General features: G+C 37.3%; 1 protein-coding gene across 3 annotated transcripts in view; it reads left to right on the top strand.

Moving 5' to 3' along the window:
• LOC147824571 (uncharacterized) overlaps positions 1–20,041 on the top strand; it is a 47,196-nt gene extending 27,155 nt beyond the window's left edge. For 2 of the 3 annotated variants that reach the window (XM_087189405.1, XM_087189404.1), the window contains 2 exons: positions 1,622–1,922; positions 12,080–20,041. In XM_087189405.1, coding sequence (XP_087045531.1) covers positions 1,622–1,922; positions 12,080–12,208 — 430 coding nt within the window. In that variant the 3' untranslated portion in view covers positions 12,209–20,041. The remainder of the gene's footprint in view (positions 1–1,621; positions 1,923–12,079) is intronic. The other variant, XM_087189406.1, reaches the window with a different exon arrangement.
• The last annotated feature ends 1,107 nt before the right edge of the window (positions 20,042–21,148 follow it).

The raw sequence follows: 21,148 nt of genomic DNA, 5'->3' as shown, positions 1-21,148 counted from the left end.
AAAGACACCCAGGTAGTAGGGAGGTGGTGAAACTTGGCTTTGCTGTCTCTTTTCTTACTCTTGTTTCTTCTTATTTCCTGGTTTCAGACATAATTCTTACTTCACTGCTGGGTCTAGGAAGAGTTAAACATTGTTGATTTATCAGTGTGTTCAGCTTTTTTCTTTTTACAGTGGAGTGATTATTCACAAGCCAGATAAGAAGCTAAAAAAATTGTCTTCCAACTGAGATGATAAAAACACTTGGTGATATTTTCAAGATGGCTACCTAAAGAAACAGTTTCAGGCAATGAAAGTGAGAAACTAAGTGGTCCATACAACCATCAAACTATAACACTTCATTCATTATGTTTCAAGTAAATGAGTTTTCAAGGAAAAAGAAAACCCACCAAAAGCTGCCATTTTATCCAGCTCCTTTAATTGCAATTTATTTTTAGAGATTAAGTTATTATGGAACCATTAGCTATTGCCAACTTTATATATTTTTTAAAATTAATTTTATTGGTACATTTTATTGGTACACTTTAGGTATACAATTCATTAATATTTATCATTGGGTGTTTGTACGTGTACATGATATATCTTGGTTCTTATTTTTTTCTCCATTACCTGTGTGCCTTTCACCCCCTCCACCCTCCCCTATTTACATAGATGTCATTTCCATTTTTTTTTCTTTTCTCATAGATTTTCCCTTTACCTCTTTTCCTTTCCCCTTCCCCTCCATTCAGTCCTTCGTCTTTGAACCTTTTTTCCTATTTCAAATTATCAATTATTTATTTTAATCATTTTAACTCTTGTTTACACTATCAGTTTCTCACACTAGAGAAACTATTTGGTATTTACACGTTGTCCTATTTATTTCACTTAAGAGTATGGCCTCGATATGCATCCCTTTAGCTATAAATGACTCTAGTTTTTCATTCTTTATGGCTGAGTAGTACTCCATTTTATAAAAAAAAACACATTTTCTTTATCCAGTTTCCAGTTGGTGGGCACTTGGGCTGCTTCCAAGCTTTAGCTATTACAAATTGTGCCGCTATGAACTTGGGTGCACATATATCACTGTGGTATGATTCTTTTAATTCTGTTGGGAAGATGCCCTGCAGGGGAATAGCTGGGTCAAATGGGACCTCTAGTCCTAGTTCTTTGAGTTATCTCCATACTGACTTCCACAGTGGTTGCACCAGTCTGTACTTCCACCAAAAATGGAGAAGAGTTCCTTTCTCCCCACAACCCCGCCAGCATTTGTTATTTGTTGATTTCTTGATAGCAGACATTCTTTCTGGGATGAGGTGGAATCTCAGTGTTGTTTTCATCTGCATCTCTCAAATGACCAGTGATGTTGAACATTTTTCCATATATTTGTTTGCTGCTTTTACTTCCTTGTCTGAGAAATGTCTGTTCATTTCAGATGTCCATTTTTGAATTGGGTCTTTGAATTTGGGGGGGTCTGATTTTTTTTCAATTCTTTATATATTCTAGATAGTAGTCCTTTGTCTGAGGTACAGCTGCTAAATTTTTTTTCCCATATTATAGATTGTCTCTTAGCTCTGTTGGTGGTTTCTTTTGCAGTGCAGAACCTTTTTAATAAGATGAGATCCCACTTGTTGATTCTTTCTGCTAGTTCCCGTGATGCTGAGGTTTTGTTCATGAAGTCTTTTCCTATGCCAATGTCTTCAAGAGTTCTACCAGCGGACGCTGTAGCAACGTTGCGAGTCGCATGGATCGCGCCGAATCAGCCCACTGCAGACAGGCAGGTCTGTGAACGCAGTAGCAACGTCGCGAGTCGCGCGGAACAAGCCGAATCAGCCCAAGCCCTGGCAGCAATCTACTGGACACCCCCCACCACCACCACCACCGTACAGCCACCTGGTTCCACACTACAAAGACGCAAAGGGCACCGGACCACCAGACCACTGTACTGGGTAAGTTGGAGTCATCTTCACCTCCCATAAAGACTGGGACTATCTTCAGGGGAAGGGCAGCTGGTGCCTGAAATACAACTCTGCAGAGTTCAACCCTACAGGAGGACAGGGAGCTCAACTTGGGACTTGCAGCCAGAAATCTGCCTGAATCTCATGGGTCTGCGACTAGCTTACTGAGACTCATTGACTTATATCTGCACACTTCAACCCATGTTGTCTATTGTGACAGCAGAGACATACCCTGAAAGAGGTCCTTCATCTTCATGGTTATTTTTTATTCCCAAAATTAGTTTTATTATTTTGGTTTTTTTCTCTTTTCTTTTCTTTTGCTCCTCTTATCTTTAATTTTTCCCTACTCTTTGCAAATATTTGCTTTTCTCTCCTTTTTCTTCTTTCTTTTCTCTTTCCTTTCTCCCTCTCTTACACTCACTCTCTTGCTCTCCCACATTGTTCATCTTCCCTTTTTGTCCCTGTTTTGGTCCTCATTTGGAGTTCCTCTTTATTTTCCTAGTATTCTCTTTTTCCTTCTCACCTGTGTCCTCTGACCACACTGCTAACCTTCCCCTATCCTTCTTCCCATCTATCCCTCCCTCCCCAACCCCTTCTAACTCCCCATCCCAAAGGGTAAAGTTGTTATACTGAAGAGTTTATTCACTATATGTTGGGTTGGTCCTCGATCTTGATTTAATTCACACAGCTAAAGGTGATAGATTAATAACTACCACAAAATGTCATTTTCAAAGATGTACTTGATTCAATGGTGTTGCTGATTGTATCACTTGGGCTAAGGTGTTGGTATTGATCTAGTCAATGAACCTTCCTAGTATAAGGAAAATGAGATAGCCTTAGAGTCATTAGAGATGCAAAACTTAAAGACCAGCTATATCTGGAAGACACCTCTGAGAAGCAATCATTCCATAAGGTTTCTAATTACAAGCAACAAAGATACCTACAATAAGCAATTTCAAACTATCAACCCAGGAGTTAAGCCAAGGACAGTACCAAAAACAAAAATGAGAAGACATTTAAGCAAGGCACAAACTCAGACTTCCACCCCACCAAGGGTAAATCCTGGGGGAAATGAGATGGAAAAGTCCCATAACCAACCACCTGGATACCCTGAACTGATAGCACAGGAAGTAACAAAACAGATGAATGAGGCTCTAGAAAAATTCAAAGCAGAAATAATCTCCCAGATATCCACAGAGATGGTGAGCGAGTGAAAGACATGATTAGATGATCTAGAACAGAAACAGATAAAAAGCAGATGAGCTCAGAAACATGTTGGAAGCCATGAATATCCAGCATAAGAAATGGAAACCATGATCACCCAACATAAGAAAGAAATGGAATCCATGAAACAGATTCAAACAGATATTCAGGAGATCAAAAACTCCATTGAAAGTATCCACAGCAGATTAAGGGAATCTGAAGATAGAATTATCAGATTTAGGAGACAGGATCGCGGTTAGAGACCATGAAAATAGAGATTTCTTAAAAATAGTAAGGGATCACGAGAAATCAATCCAACAACTGCTAGACAATGCAAAGAAGAATAACATAAGACTGATAGGAGTCCATGAAAAAACAGGAGAAAGCAAAATTGACATTAAAAAACTGTTCACAGAAGTAATAGTGGAAAATTTCCCAGACAGAAGTAGAGAATTGGACATACAGAGAAGTGAGGCATATAGAACTCCAACTAGCCATGATCAAAAAAAATCTACATCTAGACATTTAATAGTCAAGATCCCAGAAACCCAACAGAAAAACAAAATCCCACAAGCAGTTAGAGAAAAGAAACAAATCACCTACAAAGGAAAGCCCATCAGAATCACAGCAGACTTCTCAACACAAACCCTCAAATCAAGGAGAGCCTGGAGTGAAGTATTTCAAGCCCTAAAAGAAAACAACTTCCAAGCTAGACTGCAGAATTATCTTTCATAATCAATGGGGAAATTAAATACATCCACAACAAAGAACACCTGAGAAATTTCATGAACACCAAACCAGCACTACAAGCAATTCTAAACAATATCCTAGAAAAAAAGCAATGAAGGTCACAACTCCATGAGGCCCAACAGAGGGAAGCCACCAGGCAAGGTAAGACACTAAAGGGAAAGGGGGAAAAAATAAGAAATCAAAGAGCCAACAAAAGTAAAACATCATGACAAGGATAAATCAATATCTATCAATTATAACCATCAATGTTAATGGCCTCAATTCACCAATCAAAAGAAATAGACTGGCAGAATGGATTAAAAAGGAAAATGTAACAATATACTGTATACAAGAAACACACCTAACTAAAAATAAACTCATAGACTGAAAGTAAAAGGATGGAAAACAGTTCTCCACACCACAGGAACCCAGAAGAAAGCAGAGGTAGCAATCTTATTTGCAGACAAAGTAGATTTCAAACCAAAACTAATTAAGAGAGACAAAGATGGTCACTACATCCTTGTGAGGGGAACAATCCAAGAGGAAGAGACGACAATCCTAAATATATATGCACCAAATACAAATGTCCCCAACTATACAAAACAAATATTAATAGACATGAAAAACCAAATAAACACTAACACAATTGTAGTGGGGGACCTCAATACCCCACTATCACAAATAGACAGATCATCTAAACAAAAAGTTAACAATTCTAGAACTGAACCAAGCTATTGCACAAATGGACTTAATAGATGTTTACAGAGTGTTCCACCCCACAAAATTGGAATACACATTCTTTTTGGCTGCACATGGGTAATTCTCCAGAATAGACCACATGCTAGCTCATAGGACATATCTAAGTAAATGTAAAAGAATTGGAATTATCCCCTGTATATTATCAGACCATAGTGTAATAAAATTGGAGATCAATAACATAAACTGCAAACACCCACAAACACATGGAAACTGAATAACATCCTCTTGAACAACCAATGGGTCACAGAAGTAATTAAAGAAGAAATTAAACAGTTTCTACAAGGAAATGAAAATGCCAGTACAACGTACAGGAATCTATGGGACACAATGAAAGCAGTTCTATGCAGGAAATTCATAGCAGTGAATGCCCATATTAGGAAAACAGAGAAAACTCAGATAAATAACCTAATGCAGAACCTCAAGCTCCTAGAAAAAGAAGAGCATAACAAATCCAAAGCTCATACAAGAGAGGAAATTATAAAGATTAGGGCAGAAATCAATGTAATGGAGACTAAGAGAACAATACAAAAAAATCAGTGAATCAAAGAGTTGGTTTTTTGAAAGAATAAACAAAATCAATAAACCTTTAGCCAACCTTATCAAAAAAAGGAAAGAAAAGGCACAAATACATGCAATTAAGAATGAAAAAGGTGAAGTCACAACAGATCCAACAGAAATCCAGAGGATCGTCAATACCTACTTCAAGAATCTCTACTCCAATAAAATGGAAAACACAGAAGAAATGAGCAGATTCCTAGATACATATGAATTGCCAAAATTAAATGAAGAAGATATAGAAATTCTAAACACCCCAATTACAATGAGTGAAATTGAAAATGTATTAAAATATTTACCAACAAAGAAAAACCCAGGTCCAGATGGCTTCACTGCTGAATTTTACAAGACATTTAAAGAAGAAATAACACCATTACTCTTTAAACTCATCAAGGAAATAGAAAGGGAAGCAATACTTCCAAATTCATTCCTGGAAGCAAGTGTTACTTTGATTCCAAAACCAGGGAAAGACCCAACCCAAAAGGAGAACTACAGGCCAATCTCCCTAATGAACATAGATGCAAAAATCCTCAACAAGATACAGGCAAACAGAATACAGAGGGTCATCAAGAAGATCATACACCCTCACCAAGTTGGATTTATCCTAGGGATGCAAGGATGGTTCAACATTCGTAAATCCATAAATGTAATACACTATATTAACAGAGTCAAGGAGAAAAAAATCATATGATCATCTTAATAGATGCAGAAAAGGCACTTGACAAAATCCAACACACATTCATGATAAAAACCCTACAGAAAATTGGAAAAGAAGGTTTTTATCTCAATCTGATTAAGGCTATCTACAAAAAACCAACAGCCAATATCATACTAAATGGTCAAAAACTGAAAACTTTCACGCTAAAATCAGGAACAAGACAAGGATGCCCACTATCACCACTCCTGTTCAATATAGTTCTGGAAACATTAGCCACAGCAATTAGAAAAGAGAAAGAAATAAAAGGAATAAAGATAGGAAAAGAAGAAGTTAAACTGTCATTATTTGCTGACGATATGATACTTTAAATAGAAGACCCAAAAAACTCTGCCAAAAGACTTCTAGACTTAATTGACAGATTCAGTAGAGTAGCTGGATACAAGGTCAACACTCAAAAAACAATAGCCTTCTTGTACACAAATAACAGACTCACTGAGAGAGAAATTAGGGAAACAAATCCTTTTACAATAGCATCCAAAAAAATGAAGTATCTAGGAATCAGTCTAACAAAGGAAGCAAAAGACCTCTACACTGAAAACTACAGCAATCTGAAAAAAGAGATCGAAGCAGATATGAGAAAATGGAAAGATATCCCTTGCTCCTGGGTAGGAAGAACCAATATAGTGAAAATGGCCATACTTCCAAAACTACTATATAGATTGAATGCAATGCCAATTGAAATTCCAACAATATACTTCACAGAACTAGAGAAAACAATCCAAAAATTCATTTGGAACCATAAGAGACCTAGAATAGCTAAAGCAATTCTAAGCAACAGAGACATGGCTGGGGGTATCACAATCCCCAACTTGAAACTATACTACAAAGCTACTGTGATAAAATCAGCATGGTACTGGAAAAGGAACAGACCTGTGGATCAGTGGACTAGATTAGAAGATGCAGAAACAACTCTAGACATGTTCAGCCACCTCATCTTTGACAAAGGAGCCAGCTACCATCATTAGAGGAAAGATAGAGTCTTTAATAAATGGTGTTGGAAAAACTAGATTTCAGCCGCCAAAGATTGAAACCAACTTTATATTTTTAAGCAAAACACTTATTGGTACATTTTAGATATACATAATGATAACATTCATCATAAGGAACTTGTACCTGTGCCTGATATATCTGGCTTCTTCTTTTTTTCCCCATATTTAGCCAAAGCACTGGAAGTGAACTTTTTCTCTGACTCAGAAGTACTGAATTTGATCTTGTTTTTCCAAGTAAAAAAAATCTCAACTATGACTAGTAAAGGGGAAAGGAGAAATCAATCACTGAATTTTCCTAATATCTAACCAAGGTCCAAATAACTTTTAATATTATAAAATATATGCATATACCTGGCATGATTTCCATGTATTTGTGTACTTTAAAGCCAGGAACTCCAAGCTGTAATGACAGAAAATGGAGGCATTTATCTATGGGAGTGGATGGCAGGGGCCTTATGCTTGTCGTGCATTGAGGTCTTGTTCTCGGCTCTCCCCGTGACTATGACAAATTCTTATGGTTCAGGCATTAATTCAGCTTCAAAAAAATTCACATTTCTTGCAATGAAAATCTGTTTTCCTTGACTATTTTCCTTTTCTCTGCATGTATTCTTATGTTGTGGCATTTTTTCAGGTTTATTTGGCTCACAGTTCCTGAAATCCAAAAGAATAGTTCTGGCATTTGCTCTGTTTCTGATAAGGGACCCAGGTGCATAAACTCATGATGGGAAAAGGGGCATGTGAGGACATGCACAGGTGTGAGATAGAACTGTGGTTGAAGGTGCCAGACCTGTGTTATTTGTAGCCCATTCTCACAAGAACTAATCCATTCTCACAAGGGCAAGAACTTATTCTCAAGAAAAAGGCATTAATACCACTTAAAGGCCTAATCACCTTTTAAAGGTCCATCACCTCTCAACACCATTACACTGGGCACCAAGTTTCAGCATGAGTCTTGCTGCATTAAAGGCTTGATCCCTAGGGTGGTGCTATTGTGAAGTGGTGGAACCTTTAAAAAGGGCCTGCTGGAAGGTTTTCAGGTCACAGTGAGTGTGCTCCTGATGAAAATCTCAGACCTTAGCCTCTTCCCCTGCCTCTCTTTTGCTTCCTGGTCATGAGGTGAGCTGTTTTTCTTTGCCATGTGCTCCTGCCACAACGTGCTGCCTTATTCCAGGCCCAAGGCAGATAAATCATGAACTGAAACCTCCAAAATTGTGAGGCAGTGCCACCTTTTTATTTTTATAAGTTGATTTCCTCAGGCATTTTGTTATAGTAACAGAAAACTAACTAATACAATAGCCATCCTAGTTAAAGTGATATACCATTGAATTTTTGATTTGTGTTTTCAAGTTATTAACAATGTCAAACATTTTAAATGTGTTTATTGATCATTTGCATACCTTCCTTGAAAAGAAGTCTGTTTAATTCTCTACCCATTTTTAAAACTGGGTTGTTCATCTTTTGTTGTTGTTGAGTTGTAAGAGTTCTTTATATATTCTGGATTCTAGGCCCTTTTAAATATATAATTTGAAAACATTGTTTCCTGCTGTATGGGTTGTCCTTTCAGTTTCTTGGCAGTGTTTTTGATATTTTCACGTGGCTTTTATAGAAAGGAACCTACACGAAATTTGAAGTTGTATCTTATTCTCTTCCCCTTCATGCCTACCCCACTTCATTTCTCTTCATTTACTTCAGGTTCCTTCATCTCCCTCCCAATAGTGTACTGACCAAGCACCAGGAAAAGTGTTTTCTCATGTACTCATTCACAAAGATGATGAGCTCTTTAAATAACTATAAGGCCTAATGACTTACCTTCCTACCAATGGTATCAGCATCTGATTAATTGAAAAAGAGCTAAAGGAATTTATGAAATTTCAAGTACAGATTAGTGTAGTGAGCTAGAAGCATAGGTGCCCTTTTATTGCTCTTGAAATCATGTAAATTTAACAATTATATTTAAAATGAAGATTCTAGTTTTGATTCTAAGGTTTTAAAAAAATCCAATGATATTCATTGTGAAACTTTCTATATATCCTCTGAGCCCTTTGAGGGGCAGCCACTGTACCAGGCACATTAGTGATACAGTCTCAATGCATTCTTTTATTAAATAGTTTGTGGCTGAAATATTTTTAGAAAATGCATCCTTTTCTGAAACTCATCTGTAGGACTCCCAAGATTAGCTGTAATCTATCATCTGTATGATGGTCTGATATGTCTTCAGATTATTAAACCAGATTGTCCCAAGGTTGAAATGAATCCATTGCATCTTATCCTTCCATGCCCACATAAACACCCCTTTGAATCTTCTTGGCCACTCCTTGTATATGATTCTTAGCATCACTGACACTGCTGACAGCTTTTGCTTGAAAACGAAAATCTTAATTAACCTAATCAGCTTGCTATGGGGCTGAAAGCTATGCTGTGCTGTCACCAGGCATTCATGATGTACAGTTGGCCATGAATAGAAGAGTTCTTTTTCAGCTGCTCTGGCAGGACCAGCTGCTGTCTGTGCCCTATTTCCTACCAGTCAGCTCTGTGACCTTCAGTAGTTAAAGCCAAATGATTAGAGAACAGGAAACTTCATGCCAGGGGCTCAGGCTCTGTAGGCTTCTCTGCCACTGCAGAGAATTTGGATGCTCCAGAGATGAGTTTTATAGAGAAATGTTAGCTTTACCTAGAGATATCAAGAAGAGATTCTGCCTACATAGAGGTGGTAAAAAGAGATTCAAGGTCAATCTTTCCCTTTCTAGTCCTATACAAGTAGAATCTGGCCACTGAGTTTCTCAAAGCAACAAACATTTTAGAGCTTCTCATTCTGTTTGTAATGAAAGAAGAGATAGAAGCAAGTAATAAGAAAAATCTAAATGTTAAAAACCAGATGAACTTATCAATGAAGAATTTGAAATTTATAGTTGTATAAAGTGCCATTCAAAATAACATGAAAACTATGAAATGCATAAGGATAAATCTGAAAAAAAGACTTTGCAAAATAAACCTGAAAAACATTGCTGAAATTAAGTTGAAAATAAATGGAGAAATATATCATGTTCATGAGTCAAAGACTCAATATCGTGAAGATGTCAGTTTTCCTAAAGTGATCTATAGATTCAGTGCAATGCCAATCAGAATTCCAGGAGAAATTAACAGGTTAATTTTAAGACTTGTATCAAAGTGAAAAACACCTAGAATAAGCAAAACAATTTTGAAGAGAGGAATAAACTTGAAGAACTAATACTATCTATTTTAAGACTTATAAAGCTACAATAATTTTAAAGACTATGTGGTAATGGTATAAAATAGATGAATAGAACAGAATGAAAAGTCTAGTAACAGATCCACACACATAAAAACAAACACGTATTTGACAAAGGTATCAAAGGTAATTCCATAGAGAAAGGATAATTTTTTTAACAAAATGTGCTAATACTCATAATTGAATACTCACATGTAAATTTATGAATTGTGGTGTATATGTTGCACAGAATACAAAATTTATCTCAAATGGGTCATAGAACTAAAGGTAAAATCACATCCAAGTACAAAAATTTTGAAATTTTTGGGAAAAACCTTTGTGATCTTGGGTTAGGTAAAGATATCTGAGATATGACACCAAAGGTATGATCCATAGAAGAAAAAAATGATATTCTGAACTTTATAACAATTGAAACTTCTACCCTGTATGTACACTGTTAAGAGAATATAAAGACAAGCTGCAGATCAGGAGAAAAATATCTGAAATCATATCACATGCCCTATTTCTGAGTAAAGACATAAGTCAAAATATATTTTAAAAACTTAAAACTGAATAAGAAAGTAACTCAATTTCAAATATGCATAAGAGATTTCAAAACATTATGAAGTTCAAAACATTTAAACAAGAGATCATTATCATAATCAATGAGAAGAAAGAATACATCCACACTCAGCTTTTCCCAAAGAGCTGCTATGGGAATACTAACAAGCAGTTCTGATTCTGAGAGAGTTTCTAGCCAACTCATTGTTTCAGGTAGAGGTTCTTAACTTTCCCAAAGAAAACACAAAGATAGCAATAAGCATATGGAAAAATATTCCACATCATTAGTCACTAAGGAAGTGCTAATTAAAGTCACAATGAGATACTACTGCACACCTATTAGAATAGCTAACATTAATAAGGCTGGCCATACCAATGTTTATAACAACGTGGATGAAGTGAAGCTTTTATATGCTGTTGATTAAAATGTAATTTGGTACAACTACTTTAGGAAAAAGAAATTGGCAGTTTCTTTAAGAATTAACCATATGCTAACAGATATTTGCATACTTACATTTCTAGGAGCATTCTTCACAATAGTTATGAGCAAGTGGGTGGATAACAAATTGTAGTAACAATGTAAACTTATTTCTTCACTCTTGATTCTAATCGTAAGTCTGTCCTTATGCCAGTATCACACTGTCTCTATTGCTATAGCTTTGTAGTAAGTTTTGAAATTGAGAAGATCTTTGATCTTCTTTTCCAAGATTATTACCTATTTTTGAGATTGCATTAAATCTATGCAACATATCACCAAAGGAGGAAATCCAACACTTTCTCCAAGAAACCTCCCTGAATACTATATGTACTTTTACTTTTAATATCTTTACTAATACAAATAAAAGCCATTTTCTAAATGGGGCTGAGAATGACAAGACCTTAGCTTTTGGACTTACAGAACTTTCCCAAATTAACCTTTAGCTTCTATTTTGGTAAGATTTATTTCCATTACTTTTACTTCATTGAAAACTTCAATTTTAACTTTTAGTCACTTTTGGGTGTCCGCTGGAATCTACCACCACAGGTCAGGGAAGAACATGTTAACATATTCCAAAAAGCCCATTTTCAGGGTTTCTTTTTCAGAACTGTGGATCTTGATGTGAGGTCTTTGAAGATAAGGATAATCTGAGAAGAGTTCTGGCAAATCCAGCCATGGTCCTGTTATGTCACTAAAAATATCCTGAGAATATGAAATTGGCAAGCATTAATCCTGGCCTTGCATAAGTTTGTTCTGTCTTTCAAGAGATGCCTTTTGTAATTTTGGACCTTGAAAATCATTGAGCTGTAAAGGGAAGGGTCAAGGCAAGGAAAACTAGACTGATACAGATACTCTAAATAAACTTTTTGACCTTTATCTTTCATAAGCCTACAGTGTCTTTACTATGTATCTGTTCTTTGTCTGCAGAGCCCACAGGGAAAAGCAGTGTGCCTGACCAAGAGACTGGAGTACCAGAGGGGAGGATTGGATAGAGATGCAAGGACAGAAAATCAGCCCTTTGTGAAGCAAGTCTCCATCCTGCCTCTGCTGTGTTAGACTCCAACCTAAGCCAAGAAGCAATTGTGCAGAAATGCAAGGGCTTGTAGTTAGCTGGAGATTACCAAAAATAGAAGATTCAAGAATGCTAATGTGCAAGGAGCAGTGATGAAGTCCAAAATGTTTTAAAAGAGGGTCATTATCATAGTCAGCATTAAGAAAGAACACAACCACTTTGGTATCAGCTGCAGCAGGAACATTAACAAGCAGCTCTGACTTTGGGAGACTTCCCATCCAACCCATTGTGTTACCTAAAGGCCATCATCACTCTTCCTTGCTCAGAACTGCACCATCACTTACTCATTCTTACTCTCAGCCTTAAGGAGGGAGCTAAAGTCCAGGACAGGCTAACAGCTCTGTTTGGAGAAGACATAGTCAGAGCCCTCTGAAATACAGCTTTCTTTGAAGTAGTTTGCCAGGCTTCTGTGGTCCCACCTCAGCACCATCCTCAGACCCTAGGCTTATTTTAGGCAGCATAATCCCTCTACTTTGGACCAGTGGGCTCTGAACAAAACTCAGAAGTTGATTTCAGTGCCAGTCTTGCTGCTCAGCCTGTTTCCCTTTTATGGCTCTCACTTATACAATGACTATGTGGATGCTAGCCTCTTAGTACTTTACAGTTGTAAAGTGATTTGCACATTGTGTGTTCTATAATGTTGGTAAGGTACCGGGATTAGTATTCAGTGCCTTCAGGCTACTGCCTAGCTGCTTGATTTACAGCCAGTGCTTCTCACCAGCTCTCACTTTCTATTTAAAATATATATCTTATGTCCCTTTCCTTCAGGATCTTACTCATATCTTTCTAGCTATTTATGATGTATACTCTCCTCATTATATGGTGCCTACAAGTGGATTATACAAGCAAAAAGCAGATTAGATTATAACTAATTTCCCTTTTTTGAGAAGTATGTCTTTGAGATTGATTAGTCTATATCATGATCACATTGCTTCCCTGAGTAAACAGCATGGATTTAAAAATACTTATAAAATTCAGATGCATTGACTGTGGTACTTGTCATGGACCTTCAGGATACTGAATCTTAAATATCAATATGAACTTCTTATACAGGGAATCTCTGCCTAATGAAAACTAAGAATGCTACTCATCCCAATGTGCTTAAGACACAGAAAATAGGTTGAAGTAGATTTGCCACTAACTAAATTCAACGTTGCATAACTCTAGGTGCTTTCTAATGCTAGGCCTGAAATTGCAGCCTGCAACTAGGATGTGGTACATAGCGATGCTACTTCCAAGAAATATCAGGTTTAAGAAATAAGCAGCAAATGTAAGCCGAGAAGAGAATAAGGATGAGTGAAGGAACAGCATGTAATGCTCTGTGTCTCCTGTATCTTTAATGCTAGAAAGGATATGATCTTCATTTCCTTATACTTGTCAACAAATGTAGTTTCTAAGAGCCTTACAAATGTTGGGCTCTGTTCTAAGCACTGAGGATACAGAAAAAAATTAAATAAAAATCCCTCACCTCCTTGATAAAAGTCTAAGTGGGGGATGTAGAAAATAAACACAACCAATGATGGAAGTACTACAGAAATAATAAAGCAGTGGTGGAGGTATTGGGGTCATTGCCATGTTAAGTAAGGTTGTCAGGTAAGCCTCGCTGGGAAGGTGACAGTTAAGGGAATCCCTGGGGAGCTGAGAGAGTGAGTTGTGAAAGCATTTGACATGAAGTGTTCCAGGCAGGAAAAAGTGCTGCAGTGGTGAGACAGGAGCTTAACTATGTGAGGATCAGCCAGAACAGGCACAGTGAACAAGGGATTTCCTCATGGTAGACAAAGAAAAACAATGAAGAAGCAGTATATGCAGAGTCTTGAAAACTTCTGAAGGTGCTTAGTTTCTACCCATTACAGTGGAAAACACTGTAGGGTTTTAAGTGGATGAGTAATATGATGTGACTTACATTTTAACAGAATCACTCTGGTTTCCATTGACTGAAGGGGCCTGGGACAGAGTGTCTGCAGAAATTTGTTATAGCCCTCCCAGCTAAGATAACAATATACCACATTTATTCACTGATATCTCACAAAGCCCTATGAGAAATTAGCTGAAGGAAATGCACCATCAAATAGAGCTGGCACTGTAGCACTATAATGGGCCTATAGAAAATAAAAGAAATAAGTCTCATACTTCTCTGGATAGATACAGATTGAATTTACAGTTGTTGCACATGGATTCGCTGGGTTTATCTATACCTTGGGACCCCTCAGAAAGACTGCTCTTGAATTTAATTTCATTTTTACTTAATGGGTTTTCAGACACAAAGGTAAGATTTTTCAAAGACAGAATGGTGGAAATGCCATATAAAAATGAGTTCTTCCTGAATACTTACCTGATTTGGTGACAGAAACAGAAAATGGAAATGTATGTTAACAAAAATATCAGATTCACAAGTCATGTCATTTAAAACTCTGAGAAAATAATGAGTTTTACTACATTTTCTGCATCTTCCAAGGAGTGGTGGCCACAACTCAGTAATCATTTTGATGCTCACAACCTATAAACAGGGCATTGTTCATAGTATAATTATGTCTGGGGCCCAGTTTGGTGTTCACAGCTGCATTCCCTCAGTTCCAAATGTTACTAATTTATCTTCAGGTTTTGTCCTTACTTCCATTTAATTACTATAGGAGAATTAATAAAGCAGGAGATAAGCAGAGTTTGCTTCTGAGTTAAAGCAACTTCATGGTCTTTTCAAAAGACTTTTCCCCTACACTATATTTCTATTTCACTCTTTTGCTGATGATAAAAATGATACTTTCAAGGAAATATCTATCTTTTTGTAGGCCTTATGGTAGTCATGATGGAACTAGAAATGAAAATGACCTTAAAACCTTGCATCATATTATGTTTTTATTTCAACTATTATAGTAGTTGAATATCATAAGGGGATAGAGGAAAGAGGATAGAGGAAAAGGAGATGAAAGTTGTTAAAGTAATGTGAATTTGGCATAGAGTTTCCCATGTAAACATCTTTTGAATTTCTTCTAACCTCTGAAATGAATTATTTAAAACAAATAACTCTGTTATAACAAATTTTTGTTTGTTCAAGCCACATAGAAAGGATTTATTTTAAAACTGAGGCCTAAATTGGGGGCCATAGATAAACCTTTGTTCAGTGTTACTCAGAAAACTGCTGATGTCACCTCCTTGAATTCATGTGACCAACTGTATATATATCTTATATAATCAGTATGTTTTAAAGAAGCTCATCTTTATTCGGACGCACAGAAACACAGTCACTTCTGATCAGTTGCCTTGAGGCAGAAGTGAGATATTGATGGACCTCCTTTTAATGGAAGGATAACAAAGTAAAATAACATTACTTTGGGAGTAGTTGAAAGAAAACAATCATTGTCTTTCAATTATTAAATATTTCAGGACCTATTATGAAATTTAGAAATAAATGAATATGACATGAGTCTTGCCTTGAAAAGCTGTTATTTGAATTGGGTCTTGGAGGGCAGGTAGGAGCTTGCCAGAAAGGAAGGAAGAGGGAGCATTCCAGATGGAGAAATATCATTTTCAATGGCACAGAAATGTGAAATTCCTCAGAAAGTTCCAGGACTCAGGAAAGCTTCTGAGTAATTGGAGCACATTACTCATATAGAAAAAGTAGAAGTTAAATCTAAGATGATGAATGAAGAGGTAGCAGAGTGTAATAGTTGACAGACAGGGTCTGGCCTGGGTCCAAACTTTGAGTCCTTCATCAGCTAGTTATATACTGTCTGTGCACCGTATTTCCTCATCTACAAAATGAGGTGATAATACTTTGTGAGACCTAAGAGTAGTTCTTGGCATGGTGTGCCAAGTTAAGCCACTAAGAGTTTATCCTGAGAGATGATATCAGGCAATGATAAAATGGTACTAGTGGAGACCAATTTCTGGAGATGCTTCTCAGGTATATTTGACATACTTGTCAAGAAATTGGACTGGAGCAAATGAGGAAAAGAACAGGACCTATTTGAGTCAGTTTTCTGTTACTATAACAAATATTTTGGCTCACAGTTTTGGAGGCTTCAGTCCCTTGTTGTTTGGTCTCATTGGTTTTAGACCGGTAGTGGGGCAGCACATCATGGCCAGAGCACATATCAGAACTGTTCAATTCAACTTGTAAGCAAAAGAGAGAGATGAAAGAGAAACAGACCATGATTCCACAATCCTTTTCAAGGGCACACCAGTGACCTAAAGTCTCCCATTAGGTCCCACCCCTTATACTTTTCACCATCTACCAATAGTACCAAGCTGGAGACTAAGCCTTCAACACACTGTCCTTTGAGAGACATTTCAAATCCAAACTATAGCAGGAAGGAAGAGGGCAAGCACAGCATTTATGTTTCTAACTTGAAAAACACTAAATGGTATTGCCAATAATCAAGATCAGAATAGAAGTACAGATTTATTTGAGACACGTTGTGTTCAGGGCTCCCACATGATAACCAAACAGATCACTATTAGGCAGTGAGTAATAAGAGAATAGACTTTTTGGAAATTACAAATATGATAGATTGAGAGTTGTCAGCATAGAAATGGTAGTTGAAGTCAAAGAGGAAATTTAAAGTGAGAATATGTGGAGAATATATACAACCTTGGTGTGCTGACATTTTAAGGTGGATAATTCTTTGTTGGCAGTAGTGGCTTCTACATTTTAGGATGTTTAGCAGTATTCCTGGCCTCTACTCACTTAACTCTAATGGCACTTTCACCCTTAGTTAAAACAATCAAGAATATCTCCAAACATTACCAACTGCACCTGGGTGGCCAACAGCATGTTGTCTAGAGAACCACAGGTGTAAAGTGAGGATCTTACAGAAGGAAGCATGGGCAAGTAATACACACTGCAAGCATCAGTTTCTGAATCCTTTAACTGCAAATAATTATATCAATGGTACAGACATTATTGTGAAAGGCATTTGAAGTAGTCAAGTACTAAGCAAATGATACTAACAACTATTGCCCACAGTTTAAAAATCTGTATAGGAAACTGATGAAATGATGGAATTTTGGAGACTTCTCATTATGGAGTGCTTTTGGTCATCACAAAACATTCATTCATCCCGTCAACAGTCACTCCTCACACCACAGGCAAACTCTCAACATCAGATGACCAAGCAGAGTGGCAAGATCCTAAGCTGTTTTTGCACCGGCTATTTCACTGGATGAAGTATTTCAAGTCTCACTCATATTGTTTCTCTGGGTTTTTCTTTTCTTTTTTTTTTTTCATTCTCTTCTAGCTCCAAAAGGGAAAACTGAATCCAATGACAAACAATATGTTCATTACTGTCCATGAATCTTGGGTGTCATATTCACTGAAAATCAGTCCTGGGATATCACACATTTTGGTGTTACTTGGAAACTTTATTTATTTATTTATTTATTTTTATGGTGCCAATGTTAAATACTTTTATTGAAGACATTGCATTTCCACTTGTAATACAGTGCTTATAAAGTGCAATGTTATCTTTTCCCTGTGCACATGTTCCATGTTCAAGTATTGAGAATGCCCAGTACTTTACTGTAGCAGTTAAACTTTAACAACTGCCACAGAATTTGCTCCAAAGTTAGGTCCTTCAATGTTTTATTGTGTGGAACAATGCTAAATCTATACTTATGGTTGGCTTAATCAACCTCCTCAATGGTAGGCCCTGAGGAAACACCACCAGAAGGAGGAGCTCCCCAACCAGGGAAGCACCCAGGCATGCCTCCAGGCATGCCACCTGCACTCTGGTACAGCTTGGTAATGATGGGAATGCAGACTTTCTCCAGCTCCTTCTGCTGATATTCAAATTCTTCCTTCTCTGCAGTCTGATTCTTATCCAGCCATGGAAACATTATTTAACAGGAAAACAAAATAAAGTCTGAATTCTGCATCCTGCAATCAATAATTCCATTACACTCTTCTGGACTAGGCCCTTTGCCACATATGGTTGAGCTATATCTCAAAGGAGTTGCCTGAGCATCAACTGACTCCTGTAAATCAAGTGAACTTGCTTTAGAAAATGATATAATCTCTATCTAGAAGTCATTCCCCACAGCTCTTGCCTTTGGGAGTAATCCATTAGTGAAACTGAAACGCTGTTCTGCTTATTTCATGTCTGTTACTCCTTTTGGCTGAATCTAGGACTTGTTGATTGGTTGTCCTTGCTCCTCTCTTTATTTTTCTCCCTCCTTTCCCCAACCAAATAATCTTGAATAGCAAAGATTTACTGCCAGGAGCCAAGAGCCACTGGTTGTTCAGCCAACAAAATTTGTTCTCCAGCTAAGGTTGCAGGTGACTGGCTGCGAGTGTCTCTGCTTGCTGAACCAGCAAAGATCCCACCTCCAACTCCACCAGCTTCTAATGGAAAATTCCTGGGCACATAGGGGTCAGCCGACAGGCATGCTCCCCTGGGCACAGAGGCCTTGGTGTTCAGCCAACCACTGTCATTAAAAGTAGGGGCTTTTATGTTAGTTTTTGTTAAGTTCACATTTCGGGCAGCTTTTGATTATAATGGTGATTATTTTTTCTCCAAGGCCAGGCCTCCACCCTCACTTCTTTGGTGGAATGTGTTAATAATTTGCTCTAGGGAGATGAAAGCCTCTTTGATACAAGTAGAATAAACACATGGAACACTGCTCAAAGTTCTCATTTCTACAATAGGAGCCTCATTTTTGGATTGAGTCACCTTTCACCATAGTGTCCTTCCTTTGCCTCTGAGGTGCCTTCCTACTTGTTTAGCTGAGGAAAATGCCAGTATCTACTCTAGGAATCTCCAGACAGTTGGCAGCCAGTAAGGGCCATCACTAACTGTTGTGGTAAATACTTAAGTCCTGAAACAGGCCTGAAAAGTGATGGTCCCTTCTGGATGGAATTACTTTGTGTGGCTGGAGGGTCTCTCTAGGTGGCAAATGAAGGCGTACTTCATGAAACCGTAACATAGTAGAGTAGAAGAACATCACTGCATCTAACTTCTATTTTTTCATAAGGGATAGGGATACGGAAGCTCCAGTTTGTTACATGTCTTCTCTGAAGTCACGTAAGTCTTCCAAAACCCAGTATAGCCAGTCCTCAAGTGGCTGAGCGGCTATATTGTCCTGGTCCCAAACACTGGTAGAAGTAACATACAAAGATACCTCTTCTAAATAATTCTTTAATCCCTTCTTTTCGTACAGACACTTTTTGGGGAAACTTCTTCCCACCAAACTCAGCATCTTTCCAGAAGTCCTTGCACTCTCTAGAATCCCTGCCTACACATACACACACACACACACACACACACACACACACACACACACACACATGCAATGGCTTGATCTCAGTGCTCTGGCCTGCTGGGTAGACTCTCTCCCCATGATCTCGAAAATCTCCATCCTGCATTCTCTGGGCCCTGCTCCTGAAGGAGTCACAGCAGATAGTAAATGAATATGCTACCTCTGTCAGACCCCTCGCCATTCATAGACATTCATTTGGACATGCCAAAGCTAGCCCAGAGAAGACATACTCAAGGCTATAGGCTGCATTTCTTGGTCCCTTTTGCATTTGATGTCATTTCAAAACTCATTTTGATATTTATTCATTGGTAAATTTAATTCAAAAAATTGGTTTTGGTAATAATTCATAGTCTAGTAAGAGAGTCTTAGTAAAGGTGTTCAAAGGTCAATATCTATCCTGATAGGAAATGCTATCAGCTAAACATGATATTGTGATGCTATTTCACTTTTTCTACTACCATCTCAAACTATAAAAAGGAAATAAAACCCATTCTTGTCAATTTCTCAGGAATGATGTGAAAATAAAACATGGATATTACAGTACTTGTTTTAAATAAATGAGTGAAAAACAGTCTACATGTTTATAGTTATTTATTTTTCATTTAATAATTTTATGAATCTCTTATTATGGCTAAATATTTCTATTTACAATAGCTATCCCATTAATAGTAGATTCTTACTAATACCTACTTTTTCTTTTCTGGCAACACAAATTCATGTAATTTCTCTAGATAATCATAAAGAATTTTTCTTTGTGAAAGTTTGCAAGTTTCCTTTCCCCCCCTTCTTCTTTTGAAGTACCCGAATATCTGTTTTCAGCTCTATTTTCCAAAGGTCATTCTATCATTTATTTTCCAAAACCTAAAACATGACAGTAATATTCTTTTCAAATTTTGTAGCTTTGATCTTCATTATCTTAACATTCAAAACACATAGACTTTTTTTTTTCTATCTACAAAGGCCTAAAATATGTTTTGGCTCAGACCTGAAGAGACTGAGTTCATTTCTTCAGTGTCTCTGTCAGATTCTTTCTTTGTTGCAATTTGTCTGGATATCCTGAGGCCACATTCCTCAGAGACATCTCTCCCTCCACCACCTGTTCTCTCCCCCTCATGCCCTTTCCTCCATCTCACACACAATCTTTTCTAGAACACAGAGTTCAAGAATTATTTGAGAAAAATCTTGGCTAATAGCCAATTGTCTGCTTCCTAGAGGTTAGGAATTTCATCTCAAAGACAGAATTTAATTTGTGTTTCTAAACTGACATTCTTTCCAAAATTGAACTGTCTCTGAGAAAAATCAGTACTATATTTCATCTACTGGGAATTAGTGGCATCTTTCCCCTTGATAGTTGGCAGTCATGACAGTTTGAAACTTCTCCTTGAAATTTACTAAGATAAGTTCCTTGGCCATTTACATTCAACAAAATGTTAATGTTCTTGGATTCTACCCTAAATTATACTCTGACTGTATATCTTTTGGGAGTAAGCTTCCTTTACTAGTTATCCCCATAGAGAGATGACTCATAACATGCTTTTGGAGAAAGTGTCATCAAGCATAGATTTGGCTGTCCCAACCACCAAAAGGACAGCCTTGAAGAGAGATGGGTAGCTTCCTTAGTCAGCTGCACAGTCTCCATTCAGGCACTGAAGAACCAATCACTTTTTGTGTTT

Source organism: Heterocephalus glaber, unplaced genomic scaffold, assembly GCF_053883595.1.
Source record: "Heterocephalus glaber isolate CG9 unplaced genomic scaffold, H.glaber_assembly_v1.0 deba00001538, whole genome shotgun sequence".
Classification (NCBI taxonomy): Eukaryota; Metazoa; Chordata; class Mammalia; order Rodentia; family Bathyergidae; genus Heterocephalus; species Heterocephalus glaber.
This window is presented reverse-complemented; position numbering and strand designations above follow the sequence as displayed.